The sequence below is a fragment of the Blennius ocellaris genome (genome assembly GCF_963422515.1).
Source record: "Blennius ocellaris genome assembly, chromosome: 10".
Taxonomy (NCBI): domain Eukaryota; kingdom Metazoa; phylum Chordata; class Actinopteri; order Blenniiformes; family Blenniidae; genus Blennius; species Blennius ocellaris.
In genome coordinates, this window is record NC_137659.1 from 17,180,623 (window position 1) to 17,201,641 (window position 21,019).

Genomic DNA, 21,019 nt, shown 5'->3' on the forward strand with positions numbered 1-21,019 from the left:
ACAATAACATGTTACCCACGCTCTCCCCCTCCTCGAGCTGTGTGTCTCCACTCCAGTGCAGCTGTGGGTGATTACCATGAAGTATCAATTGGGGAGCTTGTTGGAGAGGGCAAAACTGTATCAGCATGAGAAGAGAGGAGAGGAAAGGAGGTCGATCTAAAGGAAAGGGAGAGCAAATAAAGAAAATTATGCAATGCTATAAGGAAAAAGTAAAACAAGTCACGCCACATATAGATGGATGGATGGATGGATGGATGGATGGATGGATGGATGGATGGATGGATGGATGGATGGATAGATAGATAGATAGATAGATAGATAGATAGATAGATAGATAGATAGATAGATAGATAGATAGACTTTATTGATCCCCAGAGAGAAATTAAAAGCAGCCAGGTACAGAGCACATATATACGGTAAATATAATATGCAAAGCACATGGCAGTGCTGATGTTTTGATGGGGGGGGTCATGTGTACAAAGAAGACCATTCTTTGGAAGAGTAAAAAGCCATATGATATCATACTAAGTGTATATGCACATATACGAGATATATGAATCATATATAACATGTCAATTAGAAATAATATGTAAAACTACATTGGGCAGGATTTATTTTCTCCCCGAAATTCTGACAACTCATCCGTGGACGTGTTGTCTGGAATCACAGATTATAGGGTCTGATGGCACTCGGAAGGAACGTTTTCCTGTACCATTCTTTTAGAAGAAGTGTGTTATCATTGTTTCACGAGCCGAACAAATGTCATCTCTGATTGTACATTAAAGGGGGATAAAAAAAAACAAGGTGTAATGACAACACGTGGAAAGCATAGGTATTCTCAAGGTATCAACACAAACTCATATACATGCAAGAAGACATTGAGCTAAACAAGAGCAACAGTGCAAAAGGAAGGAAACACGTTCCTCAATAACTGTACGTATAACATGAAAATGTTTGTTTTTCACTCTCCCATATAGAATTAGAATTGGTTCTTCAACTCAATGGCCATGCTGTCAGAGTGGGTTTATGATAAGTACATTTTTAAGGTTTTGTTTACACATTGATATAAACTGTATTATATTGACTAATGTTACTTATATGTGCATCTTCAGCATTGAAGTGGCTGAATGCTGTTTACATTATATTCCATCAAACATCGAGAAACTGTAATGATGAGTTATCTATTACTCCATCTGTTGTTTTCTCCAGAAATATTAAGAGGGCTAAATTTGAAAATGATGGAACGTATAGTTTAGGGATTTCTTTACACACAAGCCAACCTGTTGACTATAATTATCGATGTACAGTGCGTCTGCAGGTTTCAAAATCTGACCGCCGACACAGAGCGAAAATGTCAGATTTCAATTACAGAAGAGTGAGAAAAACAAAATGGCCAGAAAGATGACTGCTACCTTATTTATACTCTGCTTATGAATAGTAAATTGTCTCCCTCTTCTTCCTTGCTCTTGCCTAAGGGGACCATGCTGACAGTCCACCGCTGTCAAACCTCGCCTCACACAGAATTCTCGATGCTTTTCTTTTCTGAATTATGTCTCATCTTCCGCAGTGGGACGGCGTCGGCCCATTTCCAGACTTGGCGGAGCCCCCGAAGGGCATCCAGATGTTATGGCACCCCACCATCGTCAAGCCCTACCTTACTCTGCTGTCTGAGTGCTCCAACCCAGACACCCTGGAGGGAGCAGCTGGGGCTCTGCAGAACCTGGCTGCTGGCAGCTGGAAGGTAGGATGCAGTGGCTGTATCATTGTTATATTAAAGGGCAGCCGCAACAGGCCTTGGAAATCCAAGTCAATGGCAAAAACTGAAAGTAATAATAAATCTCAGCACTCTGCAAAACAACAATCTGAGCTGCACCGTGTTAGCTGCTCAATTTGTGTTGAGGGATGGCAAATTTCCCCTACTGGCCCTTTAAAATTGTCTTCTGTTTGAGTGTAACTGTTGCATACAGTATTTCTCAAACTCATTTTGTTTTGATAGTTTTGAACTCAAAATTGAAAAATAATAACTGATTTATTTCCAGGGCTGGAATTCAACATTAAAGTCATTGTAATGTGGAATGTTCAAAATGAAACTCTTATATGGCCTATTCACTTTCAGCTGCATCTCACGGCCTTATTTGACATTGCTATGGCAACGTTAGCCAACTACACTAAAGCACAGTAAATACAAAATGTACAGATTTCATATAAATAGCTTTAATGCTGTCAGTTCAGAAAAGTTCTCATTATTGTGTGTGAATCTTTTCATGAGATGAGGCCAATTATTCGATAGATGTGACATTTCTTGAGTACATATTATCTATATTTTCTCATGTATTCTAGACATAGCTTTTTTTAATCTATAAATATCAAGACAACTTATTTTCACAGACATGGATAGTACTCCAACTTTATTGAACTATGGTACAAATGATGAAAATAGAGATTTATTTCAACTTATTTATCACAATTATTCATTATGTTGAGTAAATGAACCAGTTCCTATTGTAAATACTGCAATGGTATCCTATGATTTACCCCTTTATCTCTGCCCACCTCCGCCTTCCATGTGTCCCATCCAGTGGTCCGTTTACATCCGAGCTGCAGTGCGCAAAGAAAAAGGCCTCCCGATCCTGGTGGAACTGCTGAGGATAGACAATGACCGGGTCGTCTGTGCCGTGGCTACCGCCCTCAGAAATATGGCTCTGGACATCAGGAACAAGGAGCTGATTGGTGAGTGGCTCAATCACACTGAAAGACACACATAGTCTGGAATAGAAAGTGTAACTTACAAGAAATTACATGCAAAATAAAAACCCTCCCATTTGTTCAGTGTTATTTTTTTTTTACTTATTATTATTATTGTTTGTAGATATTAGTGGTGCAATTGGCTTAATTCCACTTTCAAAGAAGATATTTGTTTTGAGAAGAAATGCAGGCATCTTCACTTACTTGCTTTAGGACATCGTTCTATTTTCAAAGGAGACATGTGAAACAATTAATTTCATAAAAGCAAATTGATATTGCCATTAGTGTTAGTGTAGTGCAAGTTTAAAACATTGATCGTTGCCTTCGTTTTATTTTGCCGTGTTTATGCAGTGATAAAGGTATTGAAAGCACCATCTCTTCGACTGATCCCTTGATACTAGATTTTTCTTCGGAGGGCGACTGATGTCTGTAATAAACTCTGCTTGTCTGCTGGTTCCCATAGCAACCACCACATGCCTCTTTTCACTCACTCCGTCTGATGCTTGGAGCATTTTTAGTTGAGCTTTGTGGTGTCTCAGTACGAGGATGCAAACATTGTTGTGTTGTGTGAACACGATGAATAATGCGTTGCTGAGAACTCAGAGCTGTCAGCAACAACAGATATATATACTTACTTTGCTGACAGGTGCGCTGTGAGCTATCATATATTTAATTGTTTCAGTGTTACAAAATCGATAGCCGTTGGGCTTCCCATAGTGGCAGGAGTTCAACCCTTCAAACGGTTCAGTTTTTATCTGACAATTTATTGGAAAACCGTAAGCCTGTTGTTTTTATGCGAACTTCATTTATTCTACGAAGATATTTGTATTTTACTAAAATGGAAAAAAAGCTGCAGAAAACTAACACACCGAGCTAACAAGTGTCAGCTAGTTAAACTAGCTAACAAATTCGTATTCCATTATGTGTACATGCCACAAATAGACAACTTTGCAAAGCATTATGGACACTCTATTAATTATTAATATAAATAGGAAGAGCTGATTTGTCCATCAGAAAAACAACACAGAACAGATTGACATGTCGACCCTGTTAACGCAGCTATGGCGAGATAAAAACCTACATACACATCCACACCTATCTTAACGACCAGTTAAGCTCAAACCAAAGTGCCCTGAGGACACAAAGAGAACACATCTGCCTTTGCATCTTATTAATAGCAAATAGAAGCATTAATGTAAAATAAATGTGTGTCATATCATTGAAGTTCAGCATGTGATTGAGATTTTTTTCCAGAAGTAGTAGAAAACATTTAAAGCATTATTGAAATAAATTAAATAAATTGAAAAGAAAAAGTCAAACTCAAAAATCCCTTTCAGATTGTTTTCAATATATGTGTTAAACATCAGTAATAATTCATATGAGTTGTTCTTGTTTGCTGAAGTTGTTTTTCAAAATTTAAAAAAAGTATATTATAAGCTTTAAATATGTCAGTTCTTTGAATATTGATGGTTTATTGAGTAGAAGTGCATATATGATTCCAAGAGACTGGATCAGGACGAGCTTCCAAACTAGTTTTAATTAATTTCTGTTTTGAGTGAATTCAGCACATAGATTGCTGATCAAACTTAAAATAACACTGTAATCGTCTTCATCGTAACCCCATTATACTTTTCTCTGCATCTCTCTCCCGAAACCACCCTGTCACGCTCCCCACTCACAGGTAAATACGCCATGAGGGACCTGGTGCACCGCTTGCCTGGAGGCAGCAACAACAACAACAGCACTAGTGGAGGAGGAGGAGGAGGAGGAGGAGGAGGAGGAGGAGGAGGAGGAGGAGGAGGCGGCGCCAACAGCAGCGGCTTGGTGGGGAAGACCATGTCGGACGACACCATTACGGCAATATGCTGCGCCCTGCACGAGGTCATCACCAAGAACATGGAGAACACCAAAGCCCTGAGGGACGCCGGTGGCATCGAGAAGCTCATCGGCATCGCCCGGAGCAAAGGGGACAAGTAAGACGAATGGGAAGAAAGATGCTGTCGGGCGTAGGAGGGGATGGGAGTCATAGATGCAGGTAGAATTCAAAGATATGAGGTGATTTTTGTCAGCAAGCACTAAAACTTTGTAGAAATTAATTATTGTAGCAATGTCTTCACAGTGTCTTAAAGGTTTTAGTGCGATGGTTGAGCATGATGTATTACAATACTGAAGGAAAATAGTCCTACAAACACGCAGGTGGAGAGGTGGAATAACAGAGAGATAAAATATGGATGTGGCAGAGATGGAGGTACTTAGAGCAGCAGGGGTGCGGCAGGAGTGAAGGTTTGGAGAGGCTGTGCGCCTGTTTTAGGGCTCTGAGTCACAAAGCAGCCAACAGAAGAAAAAAAAAATATGATCCAAACTAAAGTTTGTTGCTGGTTCTCTGGGTACTTTTCCAGCACTGTTTACCTCCACACCTGCATTTCTGAGCATCTGAGTTATTGGACACTTTTAACTGTGGAGAAAGTGAAAGAACCAGAGGGACGGGGAAAGAGCTGCAATTACAACTCATATCTTGTACAGCACGTAGCTTGCAGTGATTGAATTGGCCAATGTTTGGTTGGCTTTTGGATTTTGTTTGAAGCATTGCTATTCACTGGAGCGTTTATATGAAACAGCAGTTCAATGTTTTAATAGCTTCATTGGACTGGAATCAACAGCTGAGATGGAAGCTCAAGACAATTTCTTTCTTTCTTTATTAGTTTATTGATTGACACATATATTCTTTCATTTAATTATGTGTGTATTAATATGGTTGACATAGCTTTAGCTGCTGTCTTCAGTTAATTTTATTGAATTGAATTTCCTTATGGCTACTTTTGCCTTTTACCTTGGTCTCACTGGCTACATCTTTCCATTTTTCCATCTCTTTCCGTCTCTTCCATTTTGTGATCCATAGTTTTATTTCAAACTATGCATTTTTGTACAACCCTAATTGTGTGCAAAATGTCAACACAAACAGGATGCAATGGTTCACAAATTTCAAAAATTAATATGTGTAGTGGTTAGTCTTGCATCACACAATAGCCCAGGTTTAATTAATTCCAGGCATAGAAGTATTTCCATGTGAAATTTGCATGTTGTTCCTGTACATGGGTTTCCCACAATCCAAGTATTAGAGAATGTGTCTGGGATCAGCTTTAGACTTGCTGCCTTAAGTTGGATGAGCGGTACAGAAGAGTGATGGGTATTTTATTCACAATAAGACACAGTCCACATGGCAGATGTTAGAAGAAATAAATCTACCATTTCTTTAGTAAGATGCTCCAAATTACTTTCCTTGTGTTCCGGCTGCGCGTCACTGAAGGGGAACAGTACTCTGTCCCGGAATCAAAAACAAAAACATTTGACAGAAAAGGATAAAGGAAAATAGTTTGATTTCTAAAGGCACTGATGAAACCGTATGAGCCAATTGAATCAATCAATCAATCAATCAATCAATCAATCAATCAATCAAACAGAAAATGACTTTTGGTCTCAGTACACATGAAATAACAAAGAAGACGCAGTCATTTACATCGGGGGCTTCTGAGGATGTGATGAGCCGACACTCTGCATGCAGTTTTAGGTTTCTTATTATTCTTATTGTTGCTTTCGAAGCGCCTCGCGACGTAAAAACGAAGGGCCACCAAGCTTTACGCTGTGTGTATTTGCTTCATCTCTACTGAATTCCCAGACATAGTCCTAAAGTGGTGAAAGCAGCCTCTCAAGTCCTGAACAGCATGTGGCAATACAGAGACCTCCGCAGCCTCTACAAAAAGGTAAAGCCTGTGTACTCTTGATGCGTAAACACTGGAAGTGTCGGCGATGTGGCTGGCAAAAGGGAGAAAATATTGTTGACTCCCGTGCGAATCGTATAAATAGCGCAGCGTCTCTTATACCTCCTCCTCTTCTTCTCCCAGGATGGCTATTCTCAGTACCATTTTGTTGGCTCTTCCTCCACGATAGAGAGAGACAGACAGCGACCTTACTCTTCCTCCCGCACTCCGTCCATCTCTCCCGTACGGACCTCCCCCAACAATCGATCAGGTGAGGTCACCCCTCCTTTTGTCTCCCCTCTCATCATCCATCACTCCTTCCACTCGTAGAGCCCAGTCAAACAAACATCACTCCAATAGAGCTCAAGTCTGTTTTAACCTTCACACTATGCCACTAGTGACAAATGGCTCCTCTGTCAAGTGAAATCCTTGCTCCCTACTTCCTGAAAAGTTTTTCGCCCTTGTGTTTTCTTTTAGGTTTTTTTGTTTTTTTGGTTGTTTTTTTGCAGTTTGAGTTTGACTAATATGAGTCATTCAAGGTTTCCAGAGTGTTGTTTCCTGACGACGTCCAAAAATGTCCAAGCTGCATTCATAATGGGGATCTGGGACAATAATGATGTCTGGTGAAATCAACAAGGGTAATGATAATAGCAACAGTAAAAAAAAAATACTTGCAATTTAAAATTGTCACAGGCGGTTATCGCTAAAATAAATGTATGTCTTTCTTCCTGTCACGAGAACACAACCCTCTGACGGTTTTTCCACGTGCTACTTCACAACATTTAATTACAATGTGTTGTGTAAACTGAATGAATGTGTTTTGTAGTGGTGTGTGCGTGTTGCCTCCTAATTTTAATAGAAACATTTTGAGGTGAGAAAAATCCCCTCAGGACACTGGTGAAATCAGTCAGTGAACATACAGGTAGGTGTAATTTCCTGCTGGGCATCTCTGCCTGTCGCGCTTCCTCCAGTGCCCTTGTCCTTGCTGTCTTGAATAACCGTTAGTGGTCAGAGAAAACCCCAAAAGAGCGAGGATGTTGGTCCCCGCGGGAAGATAATGTAGGACGTGTTTATTAAGCGGTGATAATTGAATATTAGACGTGTTGTGTGGGACTAAATAATGTGCTATGTGCTTGTTTTATTTGATGTTCCTGTATTTTTTTTCATTACCCTGATGTGGCAGCACTTATCAGGTAAATCGGCAGGAGGTCCTCTGGTAGTGAAATCGTAGATTATAAGAATAAAGACCAAAGAAAACAGTCACTGTTGGAATAAGTGAGTCTTTCTCATCAAGCTTTTTTTTCATTTTATCTACATGTCTTTCAGTCTGCCTTTCGAGCAATTTCACTGCGGCATATTTACATAATAGTGAAAAATAATTTTGCGGGAAGTTAAACACGCAGCTCATTTTGTTATGTGATTTATTATTTCTAATGTCAGTAACTAAAATGTGCACACAGCAGCAGCTTAGACAATAATCTGATTCTGTATCATGAATTCTACTAAAATATACTCTTTTGAAAGGAACATTAGGCAGTATCAGATAATATTAATCTTTCACTGCAATACTCAGTCCAATAAGCTCACTTAAAGCAGAGATTTAAATCATTTTCCGCTAAGTAAAGACGTTAAATTTCCACTATGTGTAAGCATGGAGAAACACGCTTTGGTTTTTGGCAAATGCTCAATACATATTTAGTTGGTAAGTCACACAGCATATATATGGATACACTTTTTTATATCATCTAGCCGACTGTTTGTGATTTTTATCAAGGTTGTAGCTTAAACACAGTTGTACATAACTGCTTCTACTGGGTTTTGCAATGACTTCTAGTGGCTGCAGTAAGTATGACAAGCAGTGTAGAAAGATGAAACATGAAGAAAGAGAAGGCAGCGATATTGAAACAGGTCATGTATGTAAGATGTGAAAAACTAGATATGGAATTAAAAGTAAAGGTAGAAATAAGCTTACTGTTCAGAGATTTGGCAAGAAATTTAATAAAGTCTCAAAAGTGTGATCTTGTAGGTTTTCAAAGAAAATAGATTTAAATTTCATGAACTATGATTTTTTTTGTAGGATAATTCCAAAGCAATCCTTCAAGATCAGATGTTAAAATACAATCGGTATCTAAGCAAGTACAGCAAGTGTGTAATTTGAACCTGTTTGGCTGACAGCATTTGAACATATCTCATGATGCAGCCTAGTTTTAAAAAAACACAACCGAAATGGAATTTATAATGTTGTTGTCAAACAAATCAGAAAAGTTGTAAAATACTGCAATATTGAAGCATATTCCCCTTTGCAATAAAATTTTTATATGGCTTTTTTTTTAAGTTTACAAGTATGTGGGCAATCACAGATGGGAGATGGTCGAACAGACATTTGCTTAATTCCACTGATTTCCTTTTTTTTAAGGCACAAACGTAACAGTTCCTTTGTGTGTGATAAGCTGCAGGTTTAAGTGCATTTCGACAGCAGCGGCTGATAAATGATGATTGGCTGTTTAGGTGATGGTGTTGCGATAGTGGGTTGATATTAGCGGATCATAAATCAGAGTATGGATCAGTGCTCACTGTGTTATTTCATACAAAAGAGAGACAAAGAGACAGCTGCAGCTACAGAAACAGGCTGGCGATCTGCAGCATCGCCAGCAGCTTGTACATGAAAGACTGCTCATAATGATTTGTGTATTAGGAGAAACCATATGGCACTGAATCAACAGTCAGGTTTCCTCCGACAAGGTTTATACAGGATCCAACTCTCATTGTCTTTGCCACTGATCCCACCTCCCCTGACTTTGGGCAATACTTTTTTTCTTCCCCAGCTGTGGGTGTGCGTGTTCTATGATAATTCTTATATGTGCCCCTGCTGAGTGTGAGCAGATATCCGGGTGAATAACACTAAGAGGGCTTAATGGGCAAGTGGGAGTTTCAGATGAAAATTTGTACATGTAGGAGAGGTCTGCATTGAAATGGTGAGAGAAGGAGAAGATTTGTAAGAGTAAAGCAGATACAAGGGGGAGGGATGACTCAGTATTTACCTCTTTGAAAATCACACCCTGGTGAAAGACCCAGAGATATGCAAAAGAAAGTGCATGCCCACAGACTCACAAGTCAAAATGCGACCCCCCTATGTTTTAACCCATTGCAGATTTGGGGAAAAATAAAATGCAGTGAAGCCTCAGCGTGCTCTGCCTTTGTTCAGAGTCATGCAGGTGAATACAGAGCTCAAATGCTGTGAGCTGCAATCTTTTCTGACGGGACTCCTGTGCGATTTAAACACTTCTCTCCCCCTGTCACATTCTCCTCATGGTATTTATTGGTAATGCGTCGAGGAATTGAAGGTTAAAGATATTCCCTCTGCATGTGTGTTTTTGTGCAGCGAGTGCTCCCGCGTCCCCTCGGGAGATGATGGCGTTGAAGGAGAGGAAAGCAGACTATGAGTCGACTGGCAATGCCAGTTACCATGGCAACAAGGGCGAGCACACATCCCGGAAGGACGCGATGACGGGTAGGAAATTCAGACAGCACGTCTGGCAGGAACGCGACATTATCACGAAAAGCTGGTGCCGTTTCAACTGAGCAACATCATGTGTGCAGATTTTACTGATATTAAAGCAATTTCTCATGGCTGTGGAAAAAGTTAGGGTTTTTTTGGGGGGGGGGTTGATGACACAAGACTTTTCAGCCACTTTGCATGCAGTGATGAAATATCAACAATCCTGCAACATAAACTGCTCTTTGTGGTGTTTTTCTTATCTTCTTTTATGGCTAAATATATTTGAAGCTTCTCAACAAGCGTTGTCTATCACCTTCACTTTTTACACAGGAAATGTAGCTTCAAAATGAGATGGTTTGAAGCGTATTGCTACCGTGAGGTAACAGAAAGTGCTCCAGTCCATTTTTCACTCCTGGTCTGAAACCAATGGAGCAGTGTAGGTGGGCGCCTTTGGGAGATGATGCTGTCTATGTAACAACTGTTTATGAGAGTCTTTATTCTGAGTTTATTGAAACGCTGCAGCATCAGACAACAGCAGGATGTTTGTGTGTGAATTGCTTTGTGGCAGGAGTGACTTCATCACTTACCTAATATACAATTTCCCAGACATGAAGGATTGGATCAGTTGGGAAACGGTGTTTTTGTTACTTTCAGAGACTGTCACACAGTTCATAGTTTCACTTTGGGTCACCTTCGTGCTGAGCACCATACACTGTCACTTTTACTGGGTATGCTTAGTTTATTTCCTCTAAATAAACTACTTTTTTATATTGTTATCTCCATAGCAAAACACCAAGATGCAACCATCTTTGTGTCTTCTCGGGAGCAGAATATATCACTGTGATTTGTTTCCTCCATGTTCTGTCTGAATCATGTTCGATGATGGATTAAGTACGACCCCAGTGAACCATCTGTCACGCTGGGGTTATGCTGTGACTCAGGTGGTAGAGCAGCTTACCCACCAACACCATGGTAGACTGTATGATCGCCGGCTCTGGTGGTCCCAGTTCGAGGTGTGTTTGGGCAAAGACACTGAAGTTACTCTCATTAAACTGCAAACACCGTCCATGGCAGGTGTGTGTCTGAAATGAATAGACTGCAAAAAGCAACAAGATGTGACATGAATGTGACACGTGTTTACAATTATATGCCTTCAAAATAGTAAAAAGTCGACTTGAATTTTCCTGAATGTGATTATTGTCATTTTTAGATCAAATTTAAGTTTAGAATCTTTTTACAAAGCAGTACAAGTTGATTTGTGAGCTTGAGGTGCTGATAAGCAGGTTCGTATTATTCGTAGTAGTATCTGACAGTTATGGTGAAACAAATCCCAGAGCCCCCAATACTTTTGGTCAGCCATTGCTTTTTGTCTGGAAAAACAATCACCAAGAACCGCTTAAGTCCCTCACTAATGAAGGAACTGCAGGGACTGTTGTAAAGGTCTAAGCATAAATAGAGGCTACTATAATGTGACATTTTAATCAATACAGAAGCTTTAATGCTGTTCCGAATGTCTTGGCCTTTAGTGGTTGGTCTATGGGTTCATAGTGTCAATCAAATCACAGCACAATAATGTAGTGGTTAACTCTGTTGCCTCACAGCAAAAGAGAGCAAAAAAGCTATAATCTGAGACGAGGCCTGTCGGTGTGGAGTGTGCATGTTTGTCCTGCGCTGGCATGGATTTTCTTCAGAACCTAGTTGTTTCCTATAGCATGTTTTTTCCCCTTAAATTGTGAATGTAAATTGCCCATAGGAGTGAAAGTGAATGTAATAGTGTCTCTCTGTCTCTGTTAGTTCTGGGCACCTGGCCGAGGTGCGCTCTGTATTTTGAAATATGCTGGCTCAGTCATATTGACACTCAATCTAGAAAAACTAGTTATAAAAGATATTCAAGCATGTCTTGTTTCTGCCTTTGTAGACATGATTTATTTCTCTGTGTTCAATTTAAAGCTTGAATTTCTCCTCGCTGTCTTTGCAGGTCAGATCACTGGTGGGTCTTCCACACTACATAGAGGAGCATATGTGTCCCCGACTGATGACCTGAAGTATAATCAGGTACAAAAAGTAATTTCCTTCACTCTCTCTTCAGGTTATCAGCTCTTCTTAACTCTTTATAACTAATCTCCCTATTTACAAAAAGATGCATTGTGTTTCCAGCCTGTGATCATTTCCATCTATGGACAAAGTGCCGTAGTAGAACTGAATGAACTACATAGTTGTATAATTGTACCATAAATATACTATGAAAACCTCAAAGGTCGCTATAAACAGATGGTCGATAAACCTCTTTAGTCCTCCATTTACACATCATAGCAATACAGCAATGAATTTCCAGACACTGTGTCAAGGTCTGGCATTTGGCTTTGCATTGTTGGCAGTAAAGCCTGTGATACCATCCATAACACCCATTGACAGCAGTGTGAAGAGCTGGTTGCATCTTCATTTTAACCCACATCTCTGACAAATATGAGGCAGCCAACTTGTTTTAAAGCAAAGCTCATTGAAGAGTCACCTGTATTACAAACTAATCTGTTTAAATATTAACAACAGTATTATTTTAATTTACTTTGATGCATTTGATGAACATTTTCAATCAGCTTAAATCTTCATTTACATGAAAGTTCAGGTGTAAATTAGAACAACTCCTGCTGAACACAGATCATCGGCTGGATTAAGCAGCTTTGGAAGTGGTCAGGAAAACCTCATTGACCAAATTGAACACAAGAATAAACACCAGGCATGGCTAATGACACTAAATGTTTTCCACCACCCTCCAATCCAGCCGTATAGATTAACGTCTCCTCTGCTTTACACTGCCTGCAACGGATCGGTTTGACTGACACACTTCATTTGCTCAGCAAGCTACTCCTTTTGGTTATTTATTTTTTTTTTACATCCACATTAAATTGACAGTGACAGCTCCAACTACAGCTGTGATGAGGAGGAGCTGCTCGTAACGGTATTTTTTACCCAAATGTTTTCGTTTGAACGGCAAAGATTTTAATTAACAATGCCGCCTAAAAGCTCCTGCCATCCTCTTATCTTTTTTTTAATGTTTCATATTTTGTTATACCAGTGGAATGAGATGGGGGCTAAACAATTTGATGTCAATCGGATCACAGCGTGGACACAACTAACATTTTCAATATTAGATTGAATAGTAGATTGACTCTTTACTGTTTGATGATTTTTGAAAGTTTAGCTTTTCAAATGATGCTTTAGCAAGCACGGGTTTAGGTCCTCCTACCTCAGTGATATATTTTTGTTCTTTTTTTCCCAGATCTCTTCTCAAGGCTTGCCGTCAGAACCTTACCCCCCTTTCCAAAATCCTCCTCCACCCGACAGTGGAAACTACGAGGACCAGGCCTTTTATGAGAACCAGCTCCACGCCGGAGGTCGCCCTCCACAGGGCGAACTCAACATGCACCTGCAGGGCCTCAAATCCACAGGCAACTATGTAGACTTCTACTCAGCCTCGCGGCCCTACAGTGAGCTAAACTATGAGACCAGCCACTACCCAGCCTCGCCAGACTCCTGGGTCTGAGGGTAGGGGAGGGTGGAGGAGGAGGTGGAGGAGGAGGGAGGAGAAGTCGAAGGTGAGGATGGATGAAGAGGAACAAATGGTAAAGGTGTAGTTTAATGTTGGAAGACTGTTTCCCTCCCATCCCGTCCTCCTCTGTAGTTCCTGAGTAGCATCTTAGATAGCAGGACAAAGGAGGGGAGGATGGGTATGTGTGTGTGACGGAGGAGTTGAGGCGACAGATTACTCTCCTTCCAAAGACATCGGAGGGAGAGGCAAGAGGGGAGCGAAAAGGACCGGAAGCCAACAGAGGAGCGGCCGCGCATGTGCATGCACACCACCAACCAAACCGACAGACACATTTTCTTTCTGTGTTTAGTTTGTGATCAACAACTGGTACTGAAGGTTCAGCAGACAGCTGAAAGGCCTCTGGATACGGAATGTAAAAAGGGACGAATGTGGAGAATGTGACCGAGAGGCGCAACATAAAGGAAAAGCTTGAGGTCAGACGTTGAAGAAATGACGGGACGAGGTGATGAAGGACGACGGAAGAGGAAAAATCGACCAGCTGGCTTGCAGATGGGAGGTTATGCAATGTGGGGGAAACCTTTGGGAGAGGCTCGTAAGAATCCTGTAAATATGTGGTATAGCAACGTGGCTTTTAGTAACATGAAGCACAAGAAGCAGAGCTGTAGAACATGTAGGACGTCTGTCACACAAACTTTTGTTTCTCTCTATGACTTTGGCGTGATGTATCCTCCTCTGGACAAAGAATGCTTCTGGACTTTGGTCATTTGTGACAGGTTTATTTTGTTTGTTTGTTTGTTTGTTTTGTTGTGTTTCTACTTTTTTAATTCTGGTTGTATAGTATTTGATGTACATTTACTGAGATGCATTGTGTACTGTACATTGCACTATTTTCTGTGTCATGTCAGGCCTTTCGCCACTGGGTCAGCCTCACCTGCTCACTAACCAACCCCTCTGAAAACACACACACAAATGCACACACACGCACACGATAACTGCACTCGGGCTTTTAAAACATAAACCACGGATGTATTGATGATGTGAAACACTGGATTTGAAATGCTCGGTGACGGTGCTCCTTTCACTGCCCTACAGTTTAGCTGAAGAATTTTTTCTTTTTTTTTCTTTTCCTGATTCTAGCTTTGCTGGTTTGGTGGCTCTTCTTTCCACATTAATGTCACAAATCCCCTGTTTTCATTCCCATTTCTTTGAGTGACCGTTGCTCATTGTGTATATAACCGTGCCAAACAAGGGGTTACTTCCTCCACCTCGGGCGGGGGCGGGGCCGGGTGTTCAAGGTGTGTCAAAGGGTCCAAGTTGAGCTGAACGTTTTCAGCTGAACAGCCTCACCATTCTAACAATGCCAGTTTGTAAATGCTTTGGTTTTTCTAAACTGTGATTTACTTCGATGATTGCTGTCTGGACTGCACTGAGACTGGAAAGATTAAAAACCCACAAAGAAAACAAAAAAAAAAACAAAAGCAAAGAATAAGCAAAGGAATGGAGGGACTGTGACGGGGCGGAGCCTCACTTCCTCCAAAGTTGTACAAAATTAGTTCATTTCTGTGTTGTAAAATAATCAATGTTTGAGAAAAAACAAAAAACTTTTCTGAGAGATGGGTGGCAGTTCTAACTTCATGCTAGACAAAACTGTTAATAGAGTACGGATATATATTATATAAATATAAATATATACTTTTTATGTGCAGATGTGGATGTCACTTATAGCAGCAACATTATGAGAAGAAAAAAACTTGTTTAAAAAAAAAAATGGCTACGTGTAGGAATTTTGTTCACGTTTAATTTTCTGGTCAACACACTAAATTGTCGACTTTGTGTAGTAATGTTGTTGCTATGTGGAGTAGAGTAGACCAGGGCCCAGGGATCCACGTTGTCACTGAAGAGCTTCAAAAAGGTGCTACATCCGTAGGAAGTATTTCCAACACGTCTGTATTTTACATGTGCACAAGGCGTTTCCTTTACACACACACACACACACACACACACACACACACACACACACACACACACACACACACACACACACACACACACACACACACACACTGCTACGTTAATAATAAAGTAATTATCAGGCCTGAGTTCACGGTGCATGAACCAAACATACACGCACAGACATCAACATACTCTCCTGATCGACTGGTCTCATTGTCTTTAAATGGCAAAACCTGCACCCATGAATGCATGATGAGAACTGTGTGGTCAATTTGAAATTTGTAAACTTTTTTTTCTTCTTTTTTTTTCTAAGTGAGGAAGGCTAAAATTGTCACATGTGACAAGTGACCCTGGCTCTCCCTACCCACTACTCTTTAGAAGTCCTCGAGGTCATCGTCAGTTGCAAGAAAAACGATTCATAATGCAACTACCCCTCCTCCCCCCCACACACACACACACACGCACACACAAACACACACACACACACACACACTAACACATATATATATACACAAGCTCGACGGATAACAGGCGTACTGTATTTGTTATTAAGCATCTGGAAACTGACAACGTTCTGTATGTCCTTGTGATCCTTAGGCAGAAAAAAACCTGACTATAAGACCTGTATGGAGATATAAACGTTGGTGACCTTTTTGTTGCTAGACCAAACGTGTTTTAAAAAGAAAATTGTGAATCTTTCTATTGCCTCAAACAGATTGCAACTGCTCCAAAAATATAAACGGAACATCAAAGAACTGCTGATTTTGAGAGTTTGTTTTTGCTGTTGTCAGAAAAACTGGTCTTTGAGTCTGTGTTTTCTCTTCTGTTTACGGCTGGATACTATAGGAGATACATACTAAATACATATTTGCTAGTGTGTGTGTGTGTGTGTGTGTGTGTGTGTGTGTGTGTGTGTGTGTGTGTGTGTGTGTGTGTGTGTGTGTGTGTGTGTGTGTGTGTGTGTGTGTGTGTGTGTGGGTGTGTGTGTGTGTGTGTGTGTGTGTGTGTGTGTCCAGGGTGGCCTTGATAATATCCAGAAAGCCTTCTGATGAGATCATCTGTCATCTGCCTGTTTGGTTCTTTAAACCCTGGGAAATCAAGCAGGAACCAGAAGGACTTAACCCATGCGGCACACCTACACAATCAAATGGGACTAAATCTAAATGAAAAACTTTTGGAATGTGGTTCAGGAGGAGAATGAGCTCTTAACTTTGGTGCTCAAGAAGTGCTTTGATCTTTGTTGTTACTGAACAGCACTGACCATTTTTATTATAGGAAGTCACAGCCCTTTCTCACACATGAGGCAAAAGAGGACGCTAACAATGAGCGAAAGCAGGAAACCGCTTCAACAGGTTGCCAGACTATCATATGAAACTAGAAACCCATATTTTCCTCTCAAATTACTGTTAAATAGCAACATGAATTATCTCTCAATTGGTTTTAATCTTATCAACTGTCCACCAGCCAGTGAACTGCAGTTCTGAAAGCATTCAGGCTTGTAACCTTCTAAGACTCATCAGGAGAAGTCCATCCATCTATTTTCTATACCTCGCAGATTAGGGTCATGGGGAATTAACCTCCAAAGCATGTTTGAGACTCTGGGTGGAAACGCAGAGTGCCTTCATAAAACACACTTGTGCACAAGGAGAACATGCAAACTGCACAGAAACGTCATGTCCCAGACATTGTCATTTTGAAGCAAGAGGGTGATCAACCGCTGCTAAAGAAATATCACTGTTGGTGAAACCTCACAACGCTTTCCAGGCCTCAAGAAAGGAAAAGGAACTGCAGAACAATATGGGTTTTTTTTTAGTTTCCATACGGAGGTCTTGAGTAAGATATGTGTATGTTTTTGCCCGTGACCATGTGTCATAGATAGACATCCCCAATCCTTGGTTTTCACATCTTTTGTTCCCCTCCTGCAGTGTTTCAACATGATGAACTCAATGATTTCAGGTGTGTTGGAGCAGGAACTAATTGAAAGCTGGCAGGACTGTGTCCTCCCCTCCATCACCCTCAGTGTAGTATTTTGACCTGTGAAGGGTCATGGGCGCTCTCTAGTGGTCATTAGACAAACTGCACCGCAGGTCAGGGTGGCAGCCATTTTAGTCTTGAAGGCCTGTTCTGAATGACTCTGCAGATGGATCACCACACCACAGGCACAGATTGTATCTATGAAATCCTGGGATTAGGTTTTTGTTTTTTTTATTTGTTCAGCACACTCGCTCTGTAGGAGTGCGGCACAGCGCAGGGGAGGAACATCAGCCGCAGCTCCAGAAATGAGATGCATCTCAGGACCTTGTACATCATGTCAGGTGAAACCCAGTGTGCTGCAGGCTCCAGGGGAGGCGGTTTAATAAGTTTTACCTTTAGCTCACAATATTTCTCCGAGATTTCTTTCAAAGTCTCTATCTAATGTTTAGTTATGTATATCTTTCATCCTCATCCTTCAGCAGCAATTGCCCACCAAAAATATGTCGAGACTGATATTTTCAGCCAAACAACCTCTAAACGAGTTTAGTGCAGCAATTCAGTCAATGTGTGTAATAGCAAACAACATCCTCCCCTGAAAGGCATTCAGTCCCCAGTCAGACATTAACAGAAGCATTTGTAGATTTTATCCAAGAAAAGTTTTTTTTTTCTCAGTGTCATAAAAGCAATAGTTCGTGAAAATAACAGGTCAGCATTCATGCAAAAATGACTATACCCCCCATCAGAAGCCAGCAACATTGAGGCATGTGTGCGCAGTGTTTACATTCAGTGTCTCAGTTGTTCAGGGGTTCAGCTGTGATTTAACACTTGGTTGTTGCTTGTGCCATCTGTCAACACATCTTGTGACAGTCGCAACAGAAAACACTCCTGTTTTGTGCCACATAGGCATTCCATTGTTTGCAATGAAACCCAAGGTGGGAGATTTTGCTACTATAACAGCCTCCAGTACATCTTAAAGTTGCACTGTGAGACAAGGAGGTTAAACACACACACACACACACAACTCAGTTTTTCAAGATCATACGTCAACAGACGTATGATCTTGAAAAAGTCCCACTGCAGCCGAAACAATTATTGCTCAATACCTTGACCGAACAGATTGATTTGTGTTCAGAGGGCTGTTTTCATATTCCTCTGCTTGATGCGGAGCTTTTCTTTGACAATCTGAGAGCCAGGAGTGAAGTAAGCAACATCTCGTAGGTGCAATGGGGAGATTGCGTTGTAAAATTGAAAACAGACTTTCGAAAAGATATAGGAGACATCATATCTTGTAGTTATAGCAGTAGTTGTCCAGATGCATACAGAGAACCTCAGGGGGCTGCAGCCACATCTGGAGGTCAGATAAAGTGTGTGTAGAAGATGGATGGATGGTCAAAACCTGCACATCTGGATTCTCGCTGACTTTAATGTCAAAACAATTTTTTTTGTATTTTCATAGAGAATCTTCTTAGAGGCTGAACAATAGGTTCACTCAGGCTCTCCGTTACAGGCTTTTCTGTATTGATGCACTTGATTTGAACAAAGTCCTGATGTCCTGATTTCATTTGGACTGTTTGGCTGCTGCCAACATCAGGCAGCAGTTTCATGAATTTGGTAAACACTTGATGCCTAATAGAGCAACTCAGTTTCCCCAAGGGTGGGCAAGATCATATCAACCTTCTTTGTCTCTGGCTGCCAACCTTGAGGTAAGTACAAACTAATCCATTCATCCAAGTGGAGAGTGTGGTGCAGAGGCAGCTGGTAGACGAAATACAATTTGAATCCAAGAAAGATTGAATGTTCGTCTCTGATTGATTGATTGATGATTGATTGATTGATTGATTGATTGATTGTGCAACAACTAATTTATCTATTCTGACTCTCTGCAAGTTGTCCAAACTAACGGCAGTGCCGATATAGTCTCTCATTTTTAGCCACACCATACTTGATCAGATCCGAAGTTGGTGCGCCAGTGAGGTGAGGTCAAAGAGTGCTTTATTTTGCTAACACCACAATATGCAATTCAGCAACCCAATGAGAGAGTGGGAAAAACTGGCAGCACTCCACTAATCTGCTGTACTGATATAATGCATCACTAATTTTTTTTTAAAAAGTAGTTTTAATCATTGAAAGATTAAAATCCAGTATAGTTATTGTCAAACTTTGATTTGATTTCTTTGCTGGCACATAGTTTCAATGAGTTGTATTTTGCTTCGAAAAGATCTGAGTACTCTTTTTTTTGTGAGAATTCAAAAATTTCAACTGATTGAGATTGAAGCAATTCCCCCTTCAGAGTAACCATTCAACATTAGTGTGCCTCATATGATTGGGAGGCATCGTGACGATAGGCACCAACAGTGACCCAGATAATGTTCTCAAACACTCGTTCATCATCGGTCATGTCTGTGGATCAATCAAAGATGTATTAGGCCTGCTTCATTTTAGTTTCATGTTGTTTGGATGTGTTATTTTTGTTGCAATTTTGACCATTTGGAGATTTTTCATACAGCATAAACATTCTAGTAATTTCCAGTCATGCATATGAAATTTATAAATCTGCTTAAATAACTGTGTTGCCCTCAGTCAGTCACCAACATTTTTTGATTCATTTTCCTTTCATCCTTAAGTAAAGTTTTGAAATGTTGCACATGTTGGAGAAATAATTGTGCTGAAATAATTGATTTATGTTCATAGAAATGTCATACAGAACATTACATTGAATATTTCATACATGCCTTTGAAGCCACCCGAAGACTGTTAGTGGTCTGTCAAATTACACAAAGCTGCATTATCATTATGTTGTTTGTATCTTTTTTAAACTTTTTGAATGGGCTTGTTTGAGGGACCTCTGGGTGATACCAATGGATTTGTATGAGCAGACAATGTGCAATCAATCACCAACCAATGGGAAACTGCCAGATCATTATAGATTGTTGACAATAATGGTACAATGCAACCTTTCTTTGGTGTAAAATACGGAGCAAAAGGGTATTCAATGCCTTGTTTTCATTTTTGTAATACATTATAATGGAATAATATATTACCGTAATATTGATCCCTCTCAGTTTTTCGCAATCATGCAACTATAGTTAGCCTCACGGCTAGCGACAGCCGTCACAGAGCTGAAGATACACACATTACCTGACAGCCGACTTTCTCAGGATCATTTTAGAAGTCAGAAAGTCACAGTGGAGCACTAAGCTGTTTATTTTTGGCTCTGCCTTTCAAATTCCCCACAAAGCCCCGACAAAGCTTGTGTGAGCTGGCTCCTCAAGCTCATCTGTCGAAAAACGCTCATAAGCTCTTCTTTTCCATGAAAATACCTGTTGTACCATGTATCACAGTAAAATGGCTTTTTGGCTTCCCCCTGCGTGCTCAGTGGCCCTTTCCTGTTGCAATCTGCTACAGCAGCGATCCACGATTTCCATTTGGCTGTTGGAGCTCCAGTGGAAATCCCTCTGATGGGCCGTCACCTCACTGCCTCTTCATGTCCCATTTTTGCCTTCTTGACATTCCTTCTCAGCAAATGTCCTTGTCAGATAC

General features: G+C 40.6%; 1 protein-coding gene across 1 annotated transcript in view; it reads left to right on the top strand.

The window, feature by feature from the left end:
• The window catches only part of ctnnd2b (catenin (cadherin-associated protein), delta 2b), a gene marked incomplete at its 3' end in the record, with an annotated part of 156,874 nt that extends 143,328 nt beyond the window's left edge, over positions 1–13,546 (top strand). The window contains exons 18-25 of the mRNA XM_080503751.1: positions 1,568–1,741; positions 2,580–2,730; positions 4,427–4,718; positions 6,422–6,506; positions 6,648–6,774; positions 9,886–10,014; positions 11,981–12,057; positions 13,283–13,546. Coding sequence (XP_080359877.1) covers positions 1,568–1,741; positions 2,580–2,730; positions 4,427–4,718; positions 6,422–6,506; positions 6,648–6,774; positions 9,886–10,014; positions 11,981–12,057; positions 13,283–13,546 — 1,299 coding nt within the window. The remainder of the gene's footprint in view (positions 1–1,567; positions 1,742–2,579; positions 2,731–4,426; positions 4,719–6,421; positions 6,507–6,647; positions 6,775–9,885; positions 10,015–11,980; positions 12,058–13,282) is intronic.
• Positions 13,547–21,019: the final 7,473 nt, after the last annotated feature.